General features: G+C 43.7%; 1 protein-coding gene across 3 annotated transcripts in view; it reads right to left on the bottom strand.

The window, feature by feature from the left end:
- The window catches only part of PTPN3 (protein tyrosine phosphatase non-receptor type 3), a 95773-nt gene extending 73294 nt beyond the window's left edge, over positions 1–22479 (bottom strand). Inside the window, exon 1 of one of the 3 annotated variants that reach the window (XM_081168498.1) lies at positions 22299–22479. In XM_081168498.1, coding sequence (XP_081024624.1) covers positions 22299–22347 — 49 coding nt within the window. In that variant the 5' untranslated portion in view covers positions 22348–22479. The remainder of the gene's footprint in view (positions 1–22298) is intronic. The other 2 variants (XM_081168497.1, XM_081168494.1) reach the window with 2 other exon arrangements.
- Between the last annotated feature and the right edge of the window lie 282 nt (positions 22480–22761).

Consider the following 22761-nt stretch of genomic DNA (forward strand, 5'->3'; position numbering starts at 1 on the left):
TAGCTTATAATATTTTTGTAAATAGTCCTTAAATTTTTTCCAGTCCTCTTCCACGGCGTCTTCTCCCATGTCTCGGATTCTGCCTGTCATTTCAGCTAATTCCATATAGTCCATCAGCTGCGAATGCCATTCTTCCAGCGTGGGTAACTCCTGTGCCTTCCAGTGTTTAGCAATAAGAATTCTTGCTGCTGTGGTTGCATATAGAAAGAAAGTTCTATCTTTTTTTAACACTCTCTGGCCCACAATGCCCAGGAGGAAGGCCTCTGGTTTCTTATGAAAGGTGTATTTAAACACCTTTTTCAACTCGTTATAGATCATTTCCCAGAAGGCCTTCACCCTCGGGCATGCCCACCAGAGGTGAAAAAAGGTTCCCTCAGCTTCCTTACATTTCCAACATTTATTATCAGACAAATGATATATCTTTGCAAGTTTGACTGGGGTCATGTACCACCTGTATACCATTTTCATAATGTTTTCCTTTAAGGCAGTACATGCCGTAAATTTCATACCGGTGGTCCATAACCTTTCCCAGTCTTCAGACATAATGTTGTGCCCAATGTCTTGTGCCCATTTAATCATAGCTGATTTAACTATCTCATCTTGGGTGTTCCACTTAAGCAGCAAGTTATACATTCTTGAAAGCACTTTCGTCTTAGGTTCAAGTAATTCTGTCTCTAATTTTCCTTTTAAGATGTTGTCTAGATTTGCCATCGCCTTTCTCCCAAGGAGCAGGCGTCTTTTAATTTCGTTACTGCTGTCACCATCTGCAGTGATCATGCAGCCCAAGAAAATAAAATCTCTCACTGCCTCCATTTCTTCCCCTTCTATTTGCCAGGAGGTGATGGGACCAGTGGCCATGATCTTCGTTTTTTTGATGTTGAGTGCTCTCCTCTTTCACCCTCATTAAAAGGTTCTTTAATTCCTCCTCACCTTCTGCCATCAAGGTTGTGTCATCTGCATATCTGAGGTTGTTGATATTTCTTCTGGCGATCCAGCCCAGCCTTTCGCATGATGAATTCTGCATATAAGTTAAATAAGCAGGGGGACAATATACAGCCTTGCCGTACTCCTTTCCCAATTTTGAACCAATCAGTTGTTCCATATCCAGTTCTAACTGTAGCTTCTTGTCCCACAGATGAGGTGATCAGGCACTCCAATTTCATTAAGAACTTGCCATAGTTTGCTGTGGTCGACACAGTCAAAGGCTTTTGCATAGTCAATGAAGCAGAAGTAGATGTCTTTCTGGAACTCTCTAGCTTTCTTCATAATCCAGCGCATGTTTGCAATTTGGTCTCTGGTTCCTCTGCCTCTTCTAAATCCAGCTTGCACTTCTGGGAGTTCTCGGTCCACATACTGCTTGAGCCTGCCTTGTAGAATTTTAAGCATAAAATTGTCCAGAGTGGCAGCAGCAAAGGAGCATCCCTTTGTCTTTCCATAGCCTCTACATGGCCGCTGCTGCCAGCCTCCTCCCTTGCGCAGCTGGTAGGGGCTGCTGGAGAGTGGGTGAGGAAGAGAGGCTGCAGCCGCTGGCTCTGAGGGGCTGGCAAAGGACAGGGCTCTGTATCACCTGAGCAATACCAGTAAGTGGTGTCTCCTGATCTTGAAGTAATTGTGGCTTTAAATCCTTGTATAGCTGTATAATGAGAACCTGGCACCAGCTTTGGTATATATATCTAACTTGGTACCAGCCAATGGTCTAGCCAGCTGGCCTGATAAGAAAGGAAGTTGACTGGAAAAGAACAGGGTGGCCAGCAAGGGAACTGTACTTGGCTCAGCCTGAAGGACAGATGACATCATGAACTCTCTCTCAACCTTCCTCTGTGCCAACCACAGAGAAAAAGCCCACACGTGCACCCACTCCCAGACCACATCAAAGGATGGAATGGAATTATATCATGAGAACACCTGCTGATCTAGGCATTGGCTACAGCCTTAAAAGAGTATAAAATGACTATGTTTGGTGCGGACCAATGGGATCTCATACTGGAACCATAACAAAGAAGGTGCCAGTACTCTAGACCTGATTAGGAAACCATCTCATAGGATTGCTGGCTTGCCGCTTCAGAGATCCCCAGCAGCAGTGGGATGTGTCAATCCTTATCAGGGAGCTGAGTCAGCCAGCTGTTCATTAGAAGCCGAAGGGGCAAACTACTGAGTTTCGTTCCGCAAATTCTAACTACTTTGCTTATCTTAACAGTTATTCTGCTGATTGCATGTTACTTAGTGTTAAGTCTTCACTTACTGTAGGTCTTTGCTTATTGTGGAGCTTTATATTTCATACTAGTGATTAGATCCTATTTTGTAGTATTATTCTGCCTTATTGCTAACATTTGTCCATCGACAAAGTATTTCTTCTTCACCTAACAGTCTGCTAAGTCCCCCATCCGCTGGGATCCAAAAGAACCTCTTTTCTGCTCCGTACTCTAACCATTAGACAGGATATCATTGCAGCAGGAAGGAAGGGGGCAGGAAGGAAGGGGGAGCAGGGCTGAGTGGAGTGCAAGGAATATTGACTTTTTTAAAAAATGCTTTGTGCGTTCATGTCTAATCTAGCCCCTTTCTAAAATTTACTTATTCCTTTGTGATTTTATTTCTGTAAATGTACCAAAGGGAGAAAAAAAAGTGATTAAAGAGTTTTCTCAGGATGTGTGTTTGCTGTGTCCCATTGCTGAAGTGGTGATGGCATTCACCCTTCTACTGATAGGAAATGCTTGGGGGGGTGTCAAAAATGGGGGGGTTAAGGAGGGTCAGTTGGGGAGAGTGAGAAATGTCTCTATTTTCACCTGAGGAATGTTGGAGGGTATGGAAACGCGGCACAAAAGGAAGTGTGGGTGATCAAGGTGTCTCCCCTGCCAAGTAAGTAAGGAAAAGAAATACGTGACTTTAGAACTTATTTGATACCTACCAAAGGAGTGGAGGGAAGTCCGAGGCTTGGTTGAGCCTAAAGTAATTATGTAATATATATATGATTTGTGGAATGGGTATGACATATGTAACTTATATAATCTATATGGAATATGTTTATATGTATAATGAAAAACCAATAAAAATTATCTGCAAAAAAAAAAGGAAGTGTGGGTGAGCCCTTGGTTTTGACTAAGCGCACCATTTAAAGAAAAGTGCAAGTGTAGGCCTTATTCCTGGTTGAAAATTCACTGTTTAGTTCAATTTAAAGCTACTGTAGTTAAAAGCTACCACAAATTTCAAAACTAGAGTGCACATTCAGGCAGATATTATAGGGAACCAGACCCTTGCTTTCCCAGAGGGCTGCAACTGCCCACATCCGTACCTTAACCCTTCATCTCACTCTCCTCTCTGACAAAATTTACCATTCCCAGGGGACTCAATTTACCTAAATTGCCCTGTAAAATTTCTACTGACTGGAATCTGGTAGATCCCAGCAAGCTGGGTCATATTGAAGCAGGACAAATCTGCTATTCTCACTTGTACCATTAACTACTCGTGAGTAAGGTTGAAGAAAGGGTACAAAAGCTTATTTACTGCAATAAAGTGTTTCAGCAGAATTGCTCCACAAAGGCTGAACCCCTTCCAAACGCGTTCTTTATAGGTTTCTCACACAAAGCATTACAATTTCCTCCAATCACGTTCACAGAAACCCTTCCGATACCTCATTCAAAGAAGCAAAACAAGCTGTTGCTGGCTGGAGTTCGCTTAGATACATTTCATTTTAGTGTGCCTGCGCTTCTAGCATAAGCAAACTTGCCTACAGATCGGTTGTATCGCTGACATAGCTTTAATTCTGATACAGCCAACATCCACTGTCCCTGCGTGGCCTTCGCACAGACACATTTTGTTGCAAGAGCTATTGAGCTTTGTACTGAGTGCTGTGAACCTGAGTGTATAGCTGCTTGTGTTCTTGCGATAAGAGTTTTAGCTTCTCTCTGCCCCATGAGGGGCGGCTGCTTACAAAGGAAAAGGCACTCTCAGCAGTTTCTTAAAGTGATAGGCTACTATAAGTTCCTTTTTAACAGTCACACTCAGGACCACATTATCATATTTGGGGGGGGCCTTGGGGTCCCCCCACAATATCCCATTGAGGTTTTTTAAATAAGCCCCCCCCCCACTGGTAGCAGCTGGGGGAAGCTAGACAAGGAAAACTGAACCAATTTGAAAGGGAAACCACAGTGCTATCAAATTCAACATCTGAACCAAGAAAGTTCAACACATTGAACTTCAAAAGATAAAGCATCTCCAAAATGTTGAGATTAGTAAAAAGGAAGCTGAAATTTAAAGTAATGAGGGTCAAATGTCTCCAAAGATACAAATAATAAGAAGCTCATCAGATCAGGAACAGGATCATAAAGTCGAAGAGGATTCCGGTGTGGTTTAACACTCAGAATTGAGATAGCTCTTAAAGGCAAGAAGACTTCCTTTAGAAAATGGAAGCCTTGTCCAAATGAAGAGAATGACAAACTGTGGCAAAAAAGGAAGCAGGCAATAAAGGATGCAACCCGCCCCCCCTCAACTTTGAGGAGCATGTGCACTAAAACTTTTATGTGCAACAATACAAAATAATTTAAAGACATTAGTAGCAGCAGGAGACCATCTTGGGAAGCATGACAAAACGGTCAAGGGTGTTATGAAGGGTGGAAAAGGGGACTGCAGAGATGCTGTATGAATTTTTAGCCTCTGACTCTATGCCTGAACTTATTTTCTCAGGAAGAGAGTCTGAAGAACAGAGGCATTTAACAGACCCTCCAAGTGCCCCTATTTTCCAGGGATAGTCCTGGTTTTACAGAAGCCATCCTGGTTTCTGATTTGATTCCAGAATGTCCTGAGAAAAGTTGGAGGGTCTAGAGCTATGTGACCCCCAAGCCAAGGAGAGAAGTGGAGACCTCTCCCCCCTTCCGAGTTTTTTTTTTTTTCTGTCTGTTGTTGTGGCTGGTTGGGAGTGCTCTTTGCCAAGATTTCTAGAGGGTTGGACATGGGTTAGAACTGTTTTTGAAAGTTGGAATCACTTTGTGATATAGAATACTCAATATAATCAGAATATCCCTGTTGAAATACTGGCTTTTTGACCAAAGGTATGGGATTTATATGGCCAGCAATTAATGGGCAATTGGTGCTGTTCTAATATCATACTACAGTAATGCTAGCTAATGATAATTTGAAATGTAGTAAAGCAATGCATTGTGATAAAGGTAAAGGGACCCCTGACCATTAGGTCCAGTCATGACCAACTCTGGGGTTACGGCGCTCATTTCACTTTATTGGCCAAGGGAGCCGGCGTACAGCTTCCAGGTCATGTGGCCAGCATGACTAAGCTGCTTCTGGCAAACCAGAGCAGCGCACGGAAACGCCGTTTACCTTCCCGCCAGAGCGGTACCTATTTATCTACTTGACTTTGACATGCTTTCGAACTGCTAGGTTGGCAGGAGCAGGGACTGAGCAATGGGAGCTCACCCCGTCACAGGGATTCAAACCGCCGACCTTCTGATCGGCAAGTCCTAGGCTCTGTGGTTTAGCCTACAGCACCACCCGCATCCCTTTTATGCATTATGATAGGGATTCACAAATAAAATGGATAATATTTGGGGGGGGGTCTTCAAAAGCCAGATGAATGTGTTTCCTGGGTCAAATTCAGTTGCCAAAGGGCCATTGCAGATTTAGATTCGTTGTCTGCAGGATTCAGGGTTGCCTACTGACAAGTCATTGCTATTTGTAAAGTCTGAGTAAAAGCCACTACCAGCAGTTGTGTTTCACCCACAGTACACTGCAGAGCCTGCCTAAGCATTCGCTGTGACCTCAGCTCTCCATTTCACATCTTGCTGTAGTTCAGACCACATAAGGTCTCCATGCCAATCAAGCCACAGAAGGTGCAGAATTGGCATTTATTCCTTTCTCAACTTTCTCTCTCCTAACATGCCCTTCTGGCTCACACTCTTCCTAAAGACTTGAGGAAGAGGTTATCACCCCTCTTTTATTGTCCATTCTGGGTCACCCAGCCACTGCCACACTGCCCTTTCTCTTGGCAGATCAAGATGAGCCGGAGACAGCAAAGGTTGCAAGGTTTTTAGCTGGGGCAATTAGAGTAAGATCCACTATTTGACTATTGATTCAAAACCCTAAAATGTATTTTATATAATTGACTTTTTATTTCTATTCTTTGCATATTGTATTGTTGTTTTATTGCTATGGCTGATGGCTGACGCAAATAAAGATTCATTCTCTCCTAACAGGAAGCTGCCTTGTACAGAGGGACTCCATTGGTCCCTTCTAGCTCCGTACTGCCTACTCAGACTGGTAGTGGCTCTCTAGAGTTTCAGACAGGGGCATAGCTGTCAATGTTTCCCTTTTTTTAAGGGAAATTCCCTTATTCCGAATAGGATTCCTCTCAAGAAAAGGGAAAGGTTGACAGCTATGGACAGGGGTCTTCCCAGTCCTGTAAAAACAGGCGGCACAGCTCTGTGTGTAGACTCTGCACCAGGCAGCAAGGCATTTGAAGAGAAACAGTCACTGCAGAAGTTCAAGCAAGTTATATGCTGCAGCTGCCCCTATTTCCTGGTACCTATCTCTAGTAAATAACTGTCCTTCTTTTTACCTTTGGGTGTGCCTTATTAAAATTTAGCTAACAAAGTTTGCAAGAGTTATCTTCAGCGTTCAGCTTCCTACCTGGGTTCTCTAAAAGATGATTGTGCAAGCATATACATGTCTACTCAGAGCAGAGGTAAGTCCCATTAAGTTCTGTAGATTTCCTCCCAGTTAAGTGTGTACGTGTAGTGTTGTGGTCGCAGTCTGAATGGCAGCTGAGTGTGTTGTGGCATATAAATGCATGTGTGTGGACTCTTGAAGCAGCATGGCACAGCCTGCCACTTCATATGTTGTGGCTGGTGAAGTATTTGCATACTGTCTATTGTTTACTGCATACTGCATACCTATTGTGTTTTTCTACTATATCTTTAGCAACAGTTGCCATTGTATTTTGCTTTTAAAACAGTAAATAACAGGCTATTGCAGTATAAATAAATTAAGCATGCAATAGGCAAAGTAGAGCCTTCTGCAACATGTCACTGTGGGAAGGAGAAGTTCCAGAATGAAACAGGTTTGAAAGTGGTTAAGAAGGTGAAATACCTAGGGGTTCATTTGACATCTAAGAATTTGAATTTGTATAAAGACAACTATGAGAAATGTTGGTCAGAAGTTAAAAAAGATCTAGAAATATGGTCAAATTTGAAACTGTCAATGTTAGGCCGAATTGCAGTTATTAAGATGAATGTATTGCCTAGAATGTTATTTTTGTTTCAAACATTGCAAATTCTTGACAAGATGGACTGTTTCAAGAGGTGGCAGAAGGACATTTCGAAATTTGTCTGGCAGGGCAAAAAGCCCAGAATAAAATTTAAAATATTAACGGATGCAAAGGAAAGAGGGGGATTTGCCCTGCCGGACTTAAAACTGTACTATGAATCAGCAGCGTTTTGCTGGTTGAAAGAGTGGATGCTCCTCGAGAATACAGATATCTTGGATTTAGAAGGTTTTAACAATGCATTTGGTTGGCATGCATATCTATGGTATGACAAAGTTAAGGTGCATAGGGCCTTCAAAAATCATATTGTTAGAAAAGCACTATATAATGTCTGGATAAGATACAAAGATCTGTTGGAAAACAAAACCCCTAGATGGTTGTCACCTTTGGAGGCTAAAGCGTTGAAAAAACTCAATATGGAAGCCGAATGGCCAAAGTATTGGGAAATTTTGGAACAAGAGGGAGATAAGTTGAAGTTACAGAGTCACGAGAAATTGAAAACCAAAGTACGAGACTGGCTCCATTATTATCAAATAATGGAGGTTTATAAACAAGACAGGAAAATTGGCTTCCAGGTGGAGAAATCAAAATTAGAAACTGAACTGTTAGAACCCAATACTAAGAATTCGTCAAGAATGTATAATTTGCTGCTGAAATGGAATACATAAGATGAAACAGTTAAATCAGCTATGATTAAGTGGGCACAGGACATTGGTCATAACATTATGTTTGCTGACTGGGAATGGTTGTGGAACACCGGGATAAAATTTACGGCATGTAATGCCCTAAAGGAAAATATTATGAAAATGATCTATAGGTGGTACATGACCCCAGTCAAGCTAGCAAAAATCTACCATTTGCCTGATAATAAGTGTTGGAAATGTAAAGAAACTGAAGGTACTTTTTATCACCTTTGGTGGACGTGCCCAAAGATTAAGGCTTTCTGGGAGATGATATATAATGAAATGAAAAAGGTACTTAAATGTACTTTCCCTAAGAAACCAGAGGCCTTTCTCTTGGGCATTGTCGGCCAATTGGTCTTAAAGAAAGACAGAACTTTCTTTATGTATGCTACAACAGCAGCAAGAATACTCATCGCAAAGTATTGGAAGACACAAGACCTACCCACCCTGGAAGAATGGCAGATGAAAGTGATGGACTACATGATACTAGCCGAGATGCCTGGCAGAATCCGTGATCAGGGGAAAGAGACGGCGGAAGAAGATTGGAAGAAATTTAAAATTTATCTTAAGAACTATTATAAAATTGATGAATGCTAAAATGTCGAGGTTTTGAGAAAGAAAAGGAGATTACAGCGACAAAAGATTAAGTTAAAGAAAAGAATAAGAAGAAATATATTTGATAAAATTATTTAGGATTTGCTGAAATAATTTTGGAAATTGGGATGTAGAAAGGGGAGGTTTGGGGGAGTCCGAGAAGTGAGGGATATGAAAAAAAAAGGCTATGAAATTATACATGTTTGTTTGTATTTTTATTTGTTTGTATTGTTTATAAAAATTTTGTAAAACCAATAAAAAAATTATAAAAAAACCATGTCATTGTGGGAAGAGGGCAGCAATCCTGCGTATAAGTTTGCCCCTATTTTCATGGGTCAGATGTGGAGAGTCCTTTGTGCTGCTTTATTTCCCATGTAGTCTAGGGCTCAGTCTCTGATAGCAAATGATAATCATGCTTGCCTTCCTGCTTGCCTTCTGTAACTAGGAAATTGCCCAAAGTCAATTCTGTAGTTAACAATTTGCCAAAATGCCACACCCCCTATTCTGCAAACACGGGTTTCATTTTCTGCTGGACTCTTTACCAAAGATTTACTTCCTTGCAAACACAGGGCTCTGTAGCTCAGCATGGAAATTGATAAAACCACTCACCAAGGGCCTGACTCACCAGAGGTGGCATTAGCTGAAAATGCCTCCATTTAAAAGGAGAACACTGCCAACTCCAGTAATCTGTCAAGTCAGCAACTTCACAGCTTCAGAAGAGAGGCCTAAATCATCTTAATTGCAGCTATGGCCCATGTATAGCTCCAGCATTAACTACCCTCTGCATCCAATAATCAAGTGTGCCATTTCAGAACTGAGTGTGCATAAAATTTAGCAAGGTGCACTGGTTCACTCTTACAACCCATTCTGTTTAAATTGCAAGAATGTGGTGTATTTGAAGAGCATTTGTTGGGATTCTTTAATACCAAAAGGGCTATAGCAAGCAGGCACCCCGTGCTCTGCCCCCTAAACTAGGGTTCTCACAGTACTCCTGCCAAGGTATCAGAATTCTTTATTAAAATAAATAGAAACCTTCCAAGTAGCGTACTTGGATGGTCAATGAGTTTCAGGTTCCAGCCCCCAAGTCCCTTTAAGGAGTGGAGAAACGTCATTCATGCGATGCCAGCATGAGAAACTCTTTCCCACTTAATTTCCTTAAGAGCTTCCTGTATTTCCCCTTTTGTAGGTTCTCTGGGCCTGCAAAGAACAAAGCTGCTGGGTCCACTGGAGATACATTGCATCATCAGCATTTCATCATTTCCAGTAAGGGTAAAGAGTCTGAAAACATAGCTAGCCAATTTAAGTGCTACCATCAACCATCATATGTTAGGTGCAGAGAAATATTTTCTATTCAACCAGCACTTGATGTCCAGCATCTAGCTGATTCATTTCTAATAGCAAAGTGGCCACATCTACCATGGCTACAAACAGCAAGGAGTGAATCCATTTCTGCCTGCACTGATTTACAAGCCTGACTGAAGCAAGAAAGAGGCATTTCCTTCCCATCAAGGGACTCTGGGACTCTGGCGATTTGCAACAGACAGTTTTAGGCAGTTGCCTGAGTTCTACAATCCATAGTCTACATAAATGGATTTTATATGCCTGTCTAAAGATCAGCAGTGTTCATACTCCCCACCCCGCAGACTGGTTAGACTGGAGCAAAAACATATGTTCCAGTCTAGGTATACAAGTGTGTCAAAAGGAATAGCCACACCATCAGCTTTTCAAGGAATATGTACCCTGACAAATGACAGATGCAGAGGCAGTAATGCTTCTGAGTATCAGTTGCTGGAAACCACAGAAAAGAGACCTGCTTTCAGGCTTCCCTTAGAAATCTGGTTGGCTACTGACCCCGAAGGACCAGACAAAACTATTTATGTATGTGACCACAGCTGTGCTTAGCCCAGAAATGGAAAGATGGTACAACTCCGACCAAAGAAGAGTGGCAGACAAAACTGATGAACTATGCCAAAATGGCAAAACTTACAGGAAGAATTACAAACCAGGAAGAGGAGGTCTTTAATAAAGAATGGGGAAAGTTTATAATTTATTTGAAAAGCTATTGTAAACAACTACATACATTGGTAGGATTGACAGAAAACTTGTAGTAAAAATTTGAACTATGGATTGACAAAGGATTTATAAAAATAGAGTTATGATAGAGAGGCCGAGGGGGAAATCATTCCATTAAGATCTACGGTGGTGGGGAGGGAAGTCAGAAGGGATTATACGTTTATGTATTTAATTCATTTGTTTATGTAAAATAGAAAATGCAAAAATATATATTTATTTTTAAAAGAAATTGGTTGGCTACTGTGAGAATAGGATGCTGGCCTAGATAGCTGGTGTGAAGCTGCTAATGTTTAAATCAACTGCAGACTCAGAAATTACACATAGATTGGTTGGTTTGCATTCGCCTGTCTCGGGAGACAATGGAGGAGTGTGCCTTTGTGGGTGAAGTTCAATGGTTGGAAGATTGCCTGCTGTGGAGATCTTTGGAGATCTCTCCAAAGTGGCTCATTTCACTTTGAGTAAACACCAGTCCGTCTCCAGTCTAATCAAACCCCACTGCACTTCTATTTATGTAGATGCCCTTCCCTTCCTTTGTTAGTGAAGCCGTTGCTTGAAAGACCAAGCCTTTAAGAATAATCCCAACTAGATTTGGTTGGGAAGAATCAAAGAGGTTAACTGTGCCTGCATTTCTCCATCACGGCCTTTCTCCTGGATGTTCCTAGGTAATAAACTGCTATGGCTATGATGTCCTAGCCATCACAAATCATAGTGAACAACACCCTGTGAGCCCAGTGCACTGGTGCAAAAATTGGTCTCCTGGTTCATAGTAGAGTAGACCCCCTGAAGAAGACTCCCTACCTACCCACTTGGAAGAAGTAACATTCACCCTTCACACTCTAATTCTGTTTCCTTCCTGGCCACTCTAATTCTCCAAGACTTTTGATGTGTTGGCTACAAACAAGGTGCTATTTATATTTTCTCAGCTTTTCACTAATCTTATATGTCTTCCTATCTTCTAATATGCTCCTATCTCTTTATTAGTCACCCCCTCGCTTCTGCCTTCTCATATCACACCTATCTCCATCTTGCTTGCTCTTCCCCATCTCCTCTCCCCTCTAAAGATATAACCGAATAATAGTTAATTCAATCTGAGTGCTGCCTGCTCTATTTTTGTTTTTAAAAAACACAAAACCCTGCATATACAAGTGCTTTGAACTTTGTCTTGTCTTGTTGCTCATTCCCTTTTCTGGAAATACTAGTTTTGTGCATGCTGACTCTAGGTTAAAAATTCCCTCATGCGTTCCATCAGTGTATGCATGTAATTTTATATATATATATATATATACACACACACACACACACACACACACACACACACACACACACACACACGGCTATATGGTAACAGATGTAAGCAGTAAATAGTTGCCACCAGCCAACATGGCTGTAGTTTAGTCTGTGAAAGTAAACAAAAAGCTATGGTTCAGTTAAAGGCAAAAGATTTATATGATCTGAAGAGAAACCAGAGTTAGATCAAAAAGTAACTGATTGGTTACAATATCATCAACTTAACAAAACTTTAAAAATGGATAAAAGGAATGATTTATGATTTCTCAAATCAAATCTCACAGTTTGAAAGAGACCTACTAGAAAATACCGTTAAAGTATTTCCCCACACGTACAAATTGTTATAAGAATGGGAGAAAGAAGAAGAACAGGTAAAATCTGTGATGATACACTGGGCAAGAGATTTAGGATATAACTTACTATGCAAAGAACTGTGAGAATGCAAAAAAATGTAAATTATTTACTTGCTGCCTCCTCCCAAATGCGGGGTGTGGACCTTATGGGCCTAATTTGGCCCCAACCACACACCTGCTTCATATCTGATGTCATATGTGTGAGCTCCCAACTGCTCCCTTGCAAGCAGGACTCACTGATGCCATCTGCAGAGGGGAAATGTACATTTGCAGGTGTGGTTTGAATCTAAACAGGACTTTATAGCACAACCAAGATGAAAGAAAATGCCTTTAAATAGTTACTATCTCAAGCAAAACACACAGTGGTACCTCGGGTTAAGAGCTTAATTCATTCTTAACCTGGAACTGTTCTTAACCTGAAGCACCACTTTAGCTAATGGGGCCTCCCACTGCTGCCGCACCACCAGAGCACGATTTCTGTTCTCATCCTGAAGCAAAATTCTTAACCTGAGGTACTATTTCTGGGTTAGCAGAGTCTGTAACCTGAAGCGTCTGTAACCCGAGGTACCACTGTAGTAGAAAATGATTACTTTAACACAGGCTTTTAAACCCATTTGAACCATTTTGGATTCATAGAATCCTAGAACTGTAGAATTGGAAGGGACCCCGAGGGTCATCCAGTCCAACCCCCTGCAATGTAGGAACCTCAACTAAAGCAGCCATGACAGATGGCCATCCAACCTCCAAGGAAGGAGCGTCTGCAACCTCTCAAGGGAGTCTGTTCCATTGTCAAAGGGCTCTTACTCACAGTCCAAAAGTTCTTCCTGATGTTTAGTCAGAATCTCCTTTCTTATAACTTGAAGCCATTGGTCCTGGTTCTGCCCTCTGAAGCAGGAGAAATCAAGGTTGCTCTGTCTTCCATGTGACAGCCCTTGAGATATTTGAATTTGAATTTATCAGCTCAGTCAACAAGAGCTTTTTCCCATTCAGAGACCAAAATGTCATACTTCAAGATATGCATGTGCATTTCATCAAAGTGATATGAATAAATATGAATAAAACGTCTTGCTAATAAAAAGAAGCAATGAAATTATTAGTCTGAAAGAGCCATTTGACTATCTGTGGCTGTAATACAGTACATTGATTTTAAGAATATTTCTCTATAGCAAAAATATTCTACAGTAAAATATGTAGAAAATGTTGCTATCACAACGAAGCTTATGCCCAGTGTTTCTAAATCCTGTCCAGACCCTACAGTATTGAAGGAACAAACCTATGTGTGCCTTGGCTTAATGTTAATTGCAAAATGCATTTAACAGATCGGCAGCCAGAACAGCCCATTGGAGGACTCAACTGGTGGCCTGGCTGAAATTCCAGTTTGCTCTTGGGATGAGCTGGGAGGTTAAAATAATAGCAGGATCCTAACCATGTGTACTCAGAAGGAAGTCCCATTGAATTCAATGGGGCTTACTTCAAGGTAAGTGTGGACTGGATTACAGCCTAAATCATTCTCTGATAGATTGTAGATGGTTGTAGAATTATATCTGATTGCAGGAAGTCTGGGATCAGATCAAATGAGGGTTAAGGGACCTTCTTAAAAGTCAGGCATGCCAACCAACAGTTGTTGTTAGGAGAATTACAGGTAAGTGAGCCAAAATGGCTTAAAAAACCCTAAATAGCTGGAGACACCTGTGGAGGCATTTTGGTGGAAATGACTCCTCTCCACCAGCTGAAGGTGGGTGCATATGAATATATAATAGAATTGGGGTTTTTTTGGAAGAGGCAGACCAAGAATGAGTGCTAGTTTTGAGACCTGGGAAACAATGTGAAGGCTCTGGCCTGCCTCTCTGACGCAGGACAGTGGATTTGCTCAAGCTGCTTCCCTCTGCCCTTGCTCAACTTGCATATTTGCAATTTTTTAAAAATGTCATTCCATCAGGCTGCAGCCAAAGGAGTGAAAGAAAGTTGGTTCTGCTGAGATACCAGGTGCTTCAGCTCTCTCTCTTCCTCAGCAGCAGTCATTTCATCAGAAGCTCACCTGACGGTCACTCATCTTTTAGGTGCCAGGCTGGTGATGGATCTGGAAACCAAATCCTCTGAGGATTGAAAGAGCTGGGTGTGCTTAGTCTGAAGAGACAGGTGTGCATTCTTCTTCCAATATCTGACGGGCTGTCAGGATGAAGATAGAGCCAACTTGCTCTCTGTTGTTCCAGAGGGCAGGACTTTAACTAGAGGGTGGAAACTTCAAAGAAGCAAAGTCTAGCTAAACATTAGAATAAACCTTCAAAGGTATCAAATAAATGGTTTGGGAATGTGGTGGGCTCTCTGTTTAAGCAGAAACTAATTCCACTACAGTGCATGCACTTATTTCTAAATTCCTACAGATGCTGAAAAAACATTTTAAGACCACATGAATGAGAAAACAAGACTTAACAGCATTGGATCTGACCCAAGTCCACCTAGTCCAGCATTTTGCCCAGGAGTGTGCTGTCATCCCTGTCCCACTCACGTTCCCAGCCCTTTTTGTCTGCTCCTCTGGCATATCTTCACAGCAGGGCTGGCCCACCCTGAGGCAAACTAAGACAGCTGCCTCAGGCAGCCAAATCTCGCAGGGTTGCTGTGCAGCACAAGCCCTGCTCCCCCTGCTGTTGCCACTGGAGAAGTGGCGGTGGCTTCCATTGAGATCTTGCAAGAGTGCCATGAGATCTCGCTGGACAGCAGCATGATCCCAGTGAGCGAGGCTTTGGTGGGCGGGCGGCGGCACCGTCCCGTTTTGCTTCAGGCAGTGAAACAGAATGTTATAAGAATTTTAAGGTCTTATATATATATATATAATAGTTGTTCATAAATGTACCAAGCAAACACATACAAATATGTAAACCACATGTCTGAAACCCACAGAAAAGTCCTGAAGCCATTTTCTCTCCCAAAATGACCTCAAATATTTCTCTGCAAGGTCGAAGGAAAATGGGAAATCTCCCCATTGTCTCTTTCACAAATTCTGTCTTAAGGGCACATTTAAGATATGAATAGGATGTGAGCCTGTGACCTGTGACCTGGATTCAGGAATTGAGTAGTTATCATAACAAGAGTGGCCAGGATGCCCAGGTAATCTAACCAAGTAACCTAGCAGACAGGAGAAAAAACAACTCACTCAGATTTCTGTTGTAGTCCGCCCCTTCTCTGATGTATTAAAGGGGTCGTCTTGGGCTACACCCCTTCTGTGATGTAGGTATGATGTATCTAGGGGGTGGTCTTGGACTCCAGGGCGGGCAATTTAAAATAAGGGCTTGTGCACATGGCTCGGGGTCCCTCCCCCCCTCCTGTGTGTGGGGGGGAGCACCCTGTTGCAACAGCTTTAATAAAGATCAGGCTTACTAGCTGCTTTGCTTCTCAATATTCTCTGGTTGGTCTCTGTTATTTTGTCCTACCAACAGAGAACCTACAAAAGGACTCTATATGGGCTCTTGGATACCCCATAAGGGAAAAGGAGCAGTTTTCTTTCTTATAACAAGAACATGCTTCACAGCCATGAGGGCTCTGCCACCTGAAGGTTCTGCTGGCATGTGAGGGGAATTGCTCTGGCATCTATATCATGCAGGGGCAATAACTCAAGCTCAAGCTCCACCAGCCTCTAGATCCTAGAGCCCCTCAGCCAGAAGACCTGAAGTATGGGAGTGTGTCCTAATTTTTCCCTAATTGAGATTACTGGGGCTGAAGTTACAGGCTTGATTTTGCAACCTTCACTGCTACAGACAAGCTCAGGGTGATCCATCTGCTGCCTCTCTTGCTCATGGCAATGGTTAGCCCACAGAAAGTTGCTTTGCTTTCAATATTAGTGCAGGCAAAGGGATGAGTCACTGCCTAGGAAAGAACAGTACTAGGCGTCACATCAGCCTATAAAGCCTCTAGTCCTCCTTATGTGGCTGTAAAAAAGACAGCGAGTCAGGCTTACTAGAAATAGAACCTATTAATATTGGAAGCACATTCATTTCCCCCACAATATTTCTTGCTGGCTTCCTTGTGCTCAAACAAGGCTTCAGAAATGGTCCAGTTAATGGATTTTATCAACTACTAAACAGTTAGGTAACAAATGAAAGGATTTCAATGTTGCTTAATCAAAGTGCTACTGCAACCTATATGCAGAATAAGGCAAGCAGTGAAAATGCAATTTAATAGACAATATTTAATAAAGGCCTTTTGTTTATGCATAATAGTTCCTGTGCCTCTAGCATCACAGTCAATTTAAAATGACAATAAATAGACCATGCTAAAGTGCCCAAAGGTGGAGCTGTGCATGCTGAGACTGCTTCTGCCCTCAGTGATCCAAATGAGTGACTCACTCCCTCTGAATGCTGCTTACCCAGAGGTGCCAAGATCAATATCTGAAGTGACTGAATATGGCTCTACTGAACTTGGCAGGAGCTGATACACTCCTGTTTTTCCTGCAAACTCCACAAGCACGTAAATGTCATTATCCAAAAATTATCTGTTGCTGGCTTCCAGTCTGATCTTAGTGTCAAGCATTCACCTGCCTATGGCAGGTGCATGAGTCTTTGTGTTGGTGAAATGCCACACACAGAGAGAAGGGGAGGGAGGGAGGGAACTGGAGACGGCAGGTTTCTGTGCATACTATCACTCTTCCAGAATAATGAGGTTGTGACAGGAAGAATTGAAACAACAAAGTTATTAATGAATTCAAGTCCCAGATACGTGTTTGTGAGCAAGGCAGGGGCTGGGTGGAATATAAGATCTGCACAAGCTGTAACCACAGGCATCCTTGACAAGATTTAGTCTCCTGCATGCTATCTCAAGACATGCTTATCTCCTAAGGAAGGCTGTTGTGCAAACTGAGCAGGAGGGAGGTGCGAAAAGGAAGACCAGAAGACCCTGTTTTGCAGCCTTGCTGTTGTGAAGTGGGAAATTCTTTCTCTTGCCATGTGTATCTCTTCTATCTAGAAGCAGAAGTGTGTCTCAGCGGTTGGAGCGTATTGCAGTGTTGTAATAAATGTAGACTGCTGTGATGGGACAGTAGACTGTGCCCAAGGTGTGGAGGGGTAGGGAGTCAAGTGCTGTTGCAGAACACACAGAGGTGTATGCGCCAGCCCAGCATCTCTTCCCTTAGCCAGCTGCCCTCAAGTGCCCTGCTCCAGTGACAAGATTGGAGGGAGTGGCAGGCTTCTCCCAGGCATCTGGCAGGCCATGAGGAGAGCAGGTTGTCAGGCTCGATGGGCTACTGGCCTGATGCAGCAAGCTCTTCTTAGGCACAGCTCTCAGTTCAGTGAGCTTTTGTACATAGAAGGAGAGAGGAGGACACTGTCTTCTTGTTCTTTGCTGCCTCAGGCAGCAAAATGTATTAGACTAGGCTGACTGTGGGCTGAGAAATCCATTCCTAACTTCTTCCCCACATTTAGATAAAGCCAAACAAACAAACAAACAAACAACAAAACACTTCCCACTCCTACCTGGAAATAAGAGCAGCTTAGGACAATACGGAGAGGGACGCAGGTGGCGCTGTGGGTAAAACCTCAGCGCCTAGGACTTGCCGATCGTATGGTCGGTGGTTCGAATCCCCGCGACGGGATGAGCTCCCGTCTTTCGGTCCCAGCTCCTGCCCACCTAGCAGTTCGAAAGCACCCCTAAGTGCAAGTAGATAAATAGGTACCGCTTTATAGCAGGAAGGTAAACGGCGTTTCCATGTGCTGCGCTGGTGCTGGCTCGCCAGAGCAGCTTCGTCACGCTGGCCACGTGACCCGGAAGTGTCTCCGGACAGCGCTGGCCCCCGGCCTCTTAAGTGAGATGGGTGCACAACCCTAGAGTCGGACACGACTGGCCCGTACGGGCAGGTGTACCTTTACCTTTAGGACAATATGAAGAAACAGGTGGGGATCTTTTTTTCAGCCTGGGACTACGTTCCCTTTTGGGCAACCTTTAGGGGTGGAGCAATGACTATAATTTTTACCTTTATACAACTGGCTGGTCTCTGTGCACACTCACAGTCCTCTCTATCCTCCATCCAGGCAAGCAAAGGAATAAGGATGAGAAATAAGGACACAGAACATCCAGGCAAAAACTGTGGGGATGTGCTGGAGGGCCAGGGAGGTGTGTGGCCTGGGGAGAGTTGAGGGGCCAGGTGTCTGGGCCCCAGGACCTGGGAATTCTCCAGCCTGGCTTAGGGCATCATCTGGTTCAAGTTCAACCCGATACCTGGTCTGTTGGTTTTCTAGTTGCAGGGAGGTTTTGTTTATGTTTTGTGTTTGAATAGAAGAAACTCACAGCTCACAGTGCAACATGCATATAGACCCAGCCTAACTCTTGGGGAAATGGGTGGGTCTTCAAAGTGCCTTGTGGGCTGGTTCATGCCCACCAAAAGGCCAAAATCTGATATGACCAGAACATTTCCTCCCAGAAGCCTTTTTATAGTTCTCTCATCTGAGGAAAACATTTGATCCCAGTAAAGCTGAACTACAGAAAAATGACTAATCTGGGAAATTTATGTACAGCGGAGCAATGCTTCCCAGGCTCTTTTGACCTTTGTGTTGGTTGAGATTGTCACCTGGAGAGGCTATGTGTGGGTGTGCTCTTCACTGCAAGGTGTGCAAACATGCAATGCTAAGGCACAACTTGCAACCTTGATACACGTGTTGTGGTTGTGTAAATACACTAGAAAATTCTGGGAAATTATCTATACATAACCTACATTTCCTAAAAGACCCGAGGCCTTCCTACTAGGGATAATAAGAAATGATTTACCAAAGAAGGCTCTCAACCTATATTTATATGTGACTGCTGCTGCTAGAGTTGTCTACGCAAAAAAATGGAAAGAAAATGAATAACCTATGAAAGATATCTGGCAGAATAAATTGATAGAATGTACAGAATTAGCATCTATGACCGCGAAAATAAGAAATAAAAATGAGACACAGTTTAAAAAAGAGTGGAAGTGCTTGGGAGAATATTTTAGAGGGTATAATATTCAATCAAATCTCCAGATAATCTCAAATAAAGAAAGACTTGAGACCAAAATGTGTGGAAGATCGGGATATGCAGCTGTTCAGGGTTTGCATAGAATGCCCTGGAGAGGTGGAATGGGAAGTACTTAGGAAATGGATAACTGATGGACAATGTATGATGTATGTACAGCAGTTGTAAAAATGCACAAATAAATAGGTGCAACTTGCTAAGCATTTCAGGAAACGCACCTCTTAAGGCGGGGCAGGGGAACTGTGGTCTTCCAGATGTTGTTGGACTCCAGTGCTCACCATCGCTGACCTCTGGCCATGCTGGCTGAGGCTGATCGGAGTTGAACAACATCTGGAGGAGCATAGCTCCATCCCTGCCTTAAGGAGCCTCCACCCTCTGAATTGGTGAGGCATCTGTGCAAGGCTTCATTGTGATGACCAGGACTTCAGGTAGCTTAAAAAGAAGAAGTTTGGACAAATTCATGGAGGGCAGAAAAAAAACCAGCAGCTCGTAGCCATGAGACACCTTAGGAGAGCCTCCGTGTCCAGAGGCAGCAGGTGCTTCTAAACAGCAGCTGCTGGGGACAAGATGGTGCTTGTGAGCACCCACTGCTTCTGCCTGGCTGCTGTTGGGGACACTTCTCTGCTCTGATCCTGCCAGGCAAACGTCATGCTCAGTGTTTTCAGTCACTGCTGTGTATGCCTGTGATACAACAGCACAGAAGTTCATTTCAGCTCCTATTTCATTTACATACTAATAATTTTCTGCTTTTATTGTCTCTGTCATTGTCAATGCTGAGTGAAGAAGTGGAACAGAAATTGAAACAAAATGAAAGAATATGGCAGTTTCTACTGCATTAACTGGTATGTTATTTTAAATTCTAGATTATTACACAGCTAAGCATATTTACTGTTCTCATCATATGATCGAAAGTGGAATGTTGCCTCCTCCAGGAATGGGGTTCTCATACAATCCCACAAGTGGAAGGGCCTTTCCTCTTCTGTGAGGAAGAAGAGGCCAGTCAGGGTTTTCTTACACACTTGGCTATGCAATGTGTAGCCGAGCTTTTAGACAAGCCAGCCTTGCTGGCTGTGGCTGATGAGAATTGTATGTGGCCACCGAGACCATATTACACGGTCCTGAAAGACCTACATTGGCTCCCAATACGTTTCCAAGCACAATTCAAAGTCTTGGTGCTGACCTTGAAAGCCCTAAATGTACTGGTGGAGGAAGAGGAGTGCCCAGAGAGTGCACCACCCCTGGCAGTGCAATCCCGGTGGGGTGCCATCGTAGCTGGGTGCCCCCGCACACGCTGGGTGCCACACCCCCACCTGCTCTCCGCTCCCCGGTGCCGGAGAATGAAGCTCCGCCACTGCCTAAATGGCCTTGGCCCAGTATACCTGAAGGAGCATCTCCACCCCCATCGTTCTGCCCGGACATTGAGGTCCAGCTCCAAGGGCCTTCTGGCAGTTCCTTCCCTGCGAGAAGTGAGGTTACAGGGAACCAGGCAGAGGGCCTTCTCGGTAGTGGTGCCTGTCCTGTCAAATGCCCTCCCATCAGATGTCAAGGAAATAAACAACTATTTGACTTTTAGAAGGCATCTGAAGGCAACCCTGTTTAGGGAAGCTTTTAATATTTGATACCGTATTTTTCGCCCCATAAGACGCACCGGCCCATAAGACGCACCTAGTTTTTTTTGGGGGGGGGGGAATAAAGGAATTTTTTTTTATTTCCCCCCCAGGTGCGCTGCGCTAATCCCGAAGCTTGGGGCGTGCGGAGCTCAGCACGCCCCAAGCTTCTGGGTGCCGGCAAGGTCTCCGCTAGCCATGGGAGAGCCGGGTGCCTCTCCCAGGGCTAGCGGACAGCTGCGCTAATCCTGAAGCTTGGGGCGTGCGGAGCTCAGCGCGCCCCAAGCTTCTGGGTGCTGGCAAGCAGTCTGCTAGCCCCGGAAGAGCCGCGCGGCTCTCCCAGGGCTAGCGGACAGCTGCGCTAATCCCGAGGCTTGGGGCGTGCGGAGCTCAGCGCGCCCCAAGCTTCTGGGTGCAGGCAAGCTCTCCGCTAGCCCTGGGAGAGCTGGGTCTCCCACAGCTAGTGGATAGCTTCCTGAAGCCTGGAGAGCGAGAGGGGTCGGTGCGTACCGACCCCCCTCGCTCTCCAGGCTTCAGCGAAAGCCTGCATTCGCCCCATAAGACGCACACACATTTCCCCTTCATTTTTGGAGGGGGAAAAGTGCGTCTTATAGGGCGAAAAATACGGTAGATTATTGTATTTTAATATTTTGCTGTAAGCCGCTCAGAGTGGCTGGGGAAATAATAATGTGGGGTAATGATGATGATGATGATGATGATGATGATGATGATGATGTAGTACAAGGAATATGGAGAGCACCAGGTTGGGGAAGGGTGCGTTAGACTCATGCGTAAAAAGGCCTACTATTGATGCTCTCTCTGGAAGCTCAGGGCCAATATATAGATTGCAAGGTGTTTTAAGTACACATCTTAAAATGTGCCAAAAAGTGTGTTTACAAACATATGTAAAGGACAGATCAAAGAGTTCAGGATGCAGGTCACAATCAAGTATTTAACTTAGCAGAAAGGTAGGCTGTAAATATTTAAAGTATATAATAAAATAACGTGTGGAAAGGTTTTCTGTAACTTCTCTCTCTCTCTCTCTCTCTCTCTCTCTCTCTCTCTCTCTCTCTCTCTCACACACACACACACACACACACACACACACACACAGTGCTCTGAATCTCAGCTATTACTGAAAAAAGAACCTACTTCTGTAGCAAACAACCTAGTGTATCAAAAGGCACTTCCAAACATCTTTCCCCTCCATTTCAATGTGCCAGAAACTAATTTTCCTTATCTGCCCCTGCTCCAGCAACTGGGTTTTTTTATAACAACTTTTCCCCATGATTCGCATCAGTGCCTTTCACCTTTTCATTTCAAATGCAATAATCCCATTAGATGCCCAGAAGCTTGTCATTAATGCTGACTTCCCGGCTTCCCACTTCCTGGACTTCCCCATCTTCTGAATGAGGCTGTTGCCCTCCTGACTTTTCTAAAGACAACTTACATTTCTCTTGAGTCGAGGCACATTCTAGCCACAGATCTTGTTCCACCATCGTTTCCCCTGCTGCTTCTTCCTGTTCTCCCTTCCAAGACAGTTCCGTACGTGGAAGAACCCAGAGTCTCACAAAGCACGAATCTGCCTTGTCCTAGTTACAATAGCGACAAGTTCATATTGTTTCCGCTCCAAACAAACCTGTAAAACAGGCCCAGGAGCTCCTGCGCAGCTTCATGTGTCAGAAGAGGCTTTAATTGATTCATGGCCATGACATCCACCCTTCGCACAGCCTTGGGAAGACGGGTGCAGATAATGCCTCCCTCAGCATTGGCTTCTTTTAGAGGCTTTCCCTGGTGGGATTTCTGGACCTTTATCAACTTCACCGCAGGCAGAAATGGAGGAGGCAAAGCTTTCCTCACCACAGCAGATCCAGATGTCTATGTGGTGCAATGGTTAGAATTGTGGTTCTCAA

This window comes from Podarcis bocagei (assembly GCF_964188305.1).
Source record: "Podarcis bocagei genome assembly, chromosome: 13".
NCBI classification, from domain to species: domain Eukaryota; kingdom Metazoa; phylum Chordata; class Lepidosauria; order Squamata; family Lacertidae; genus Podarcis; species Podarcis bocagei.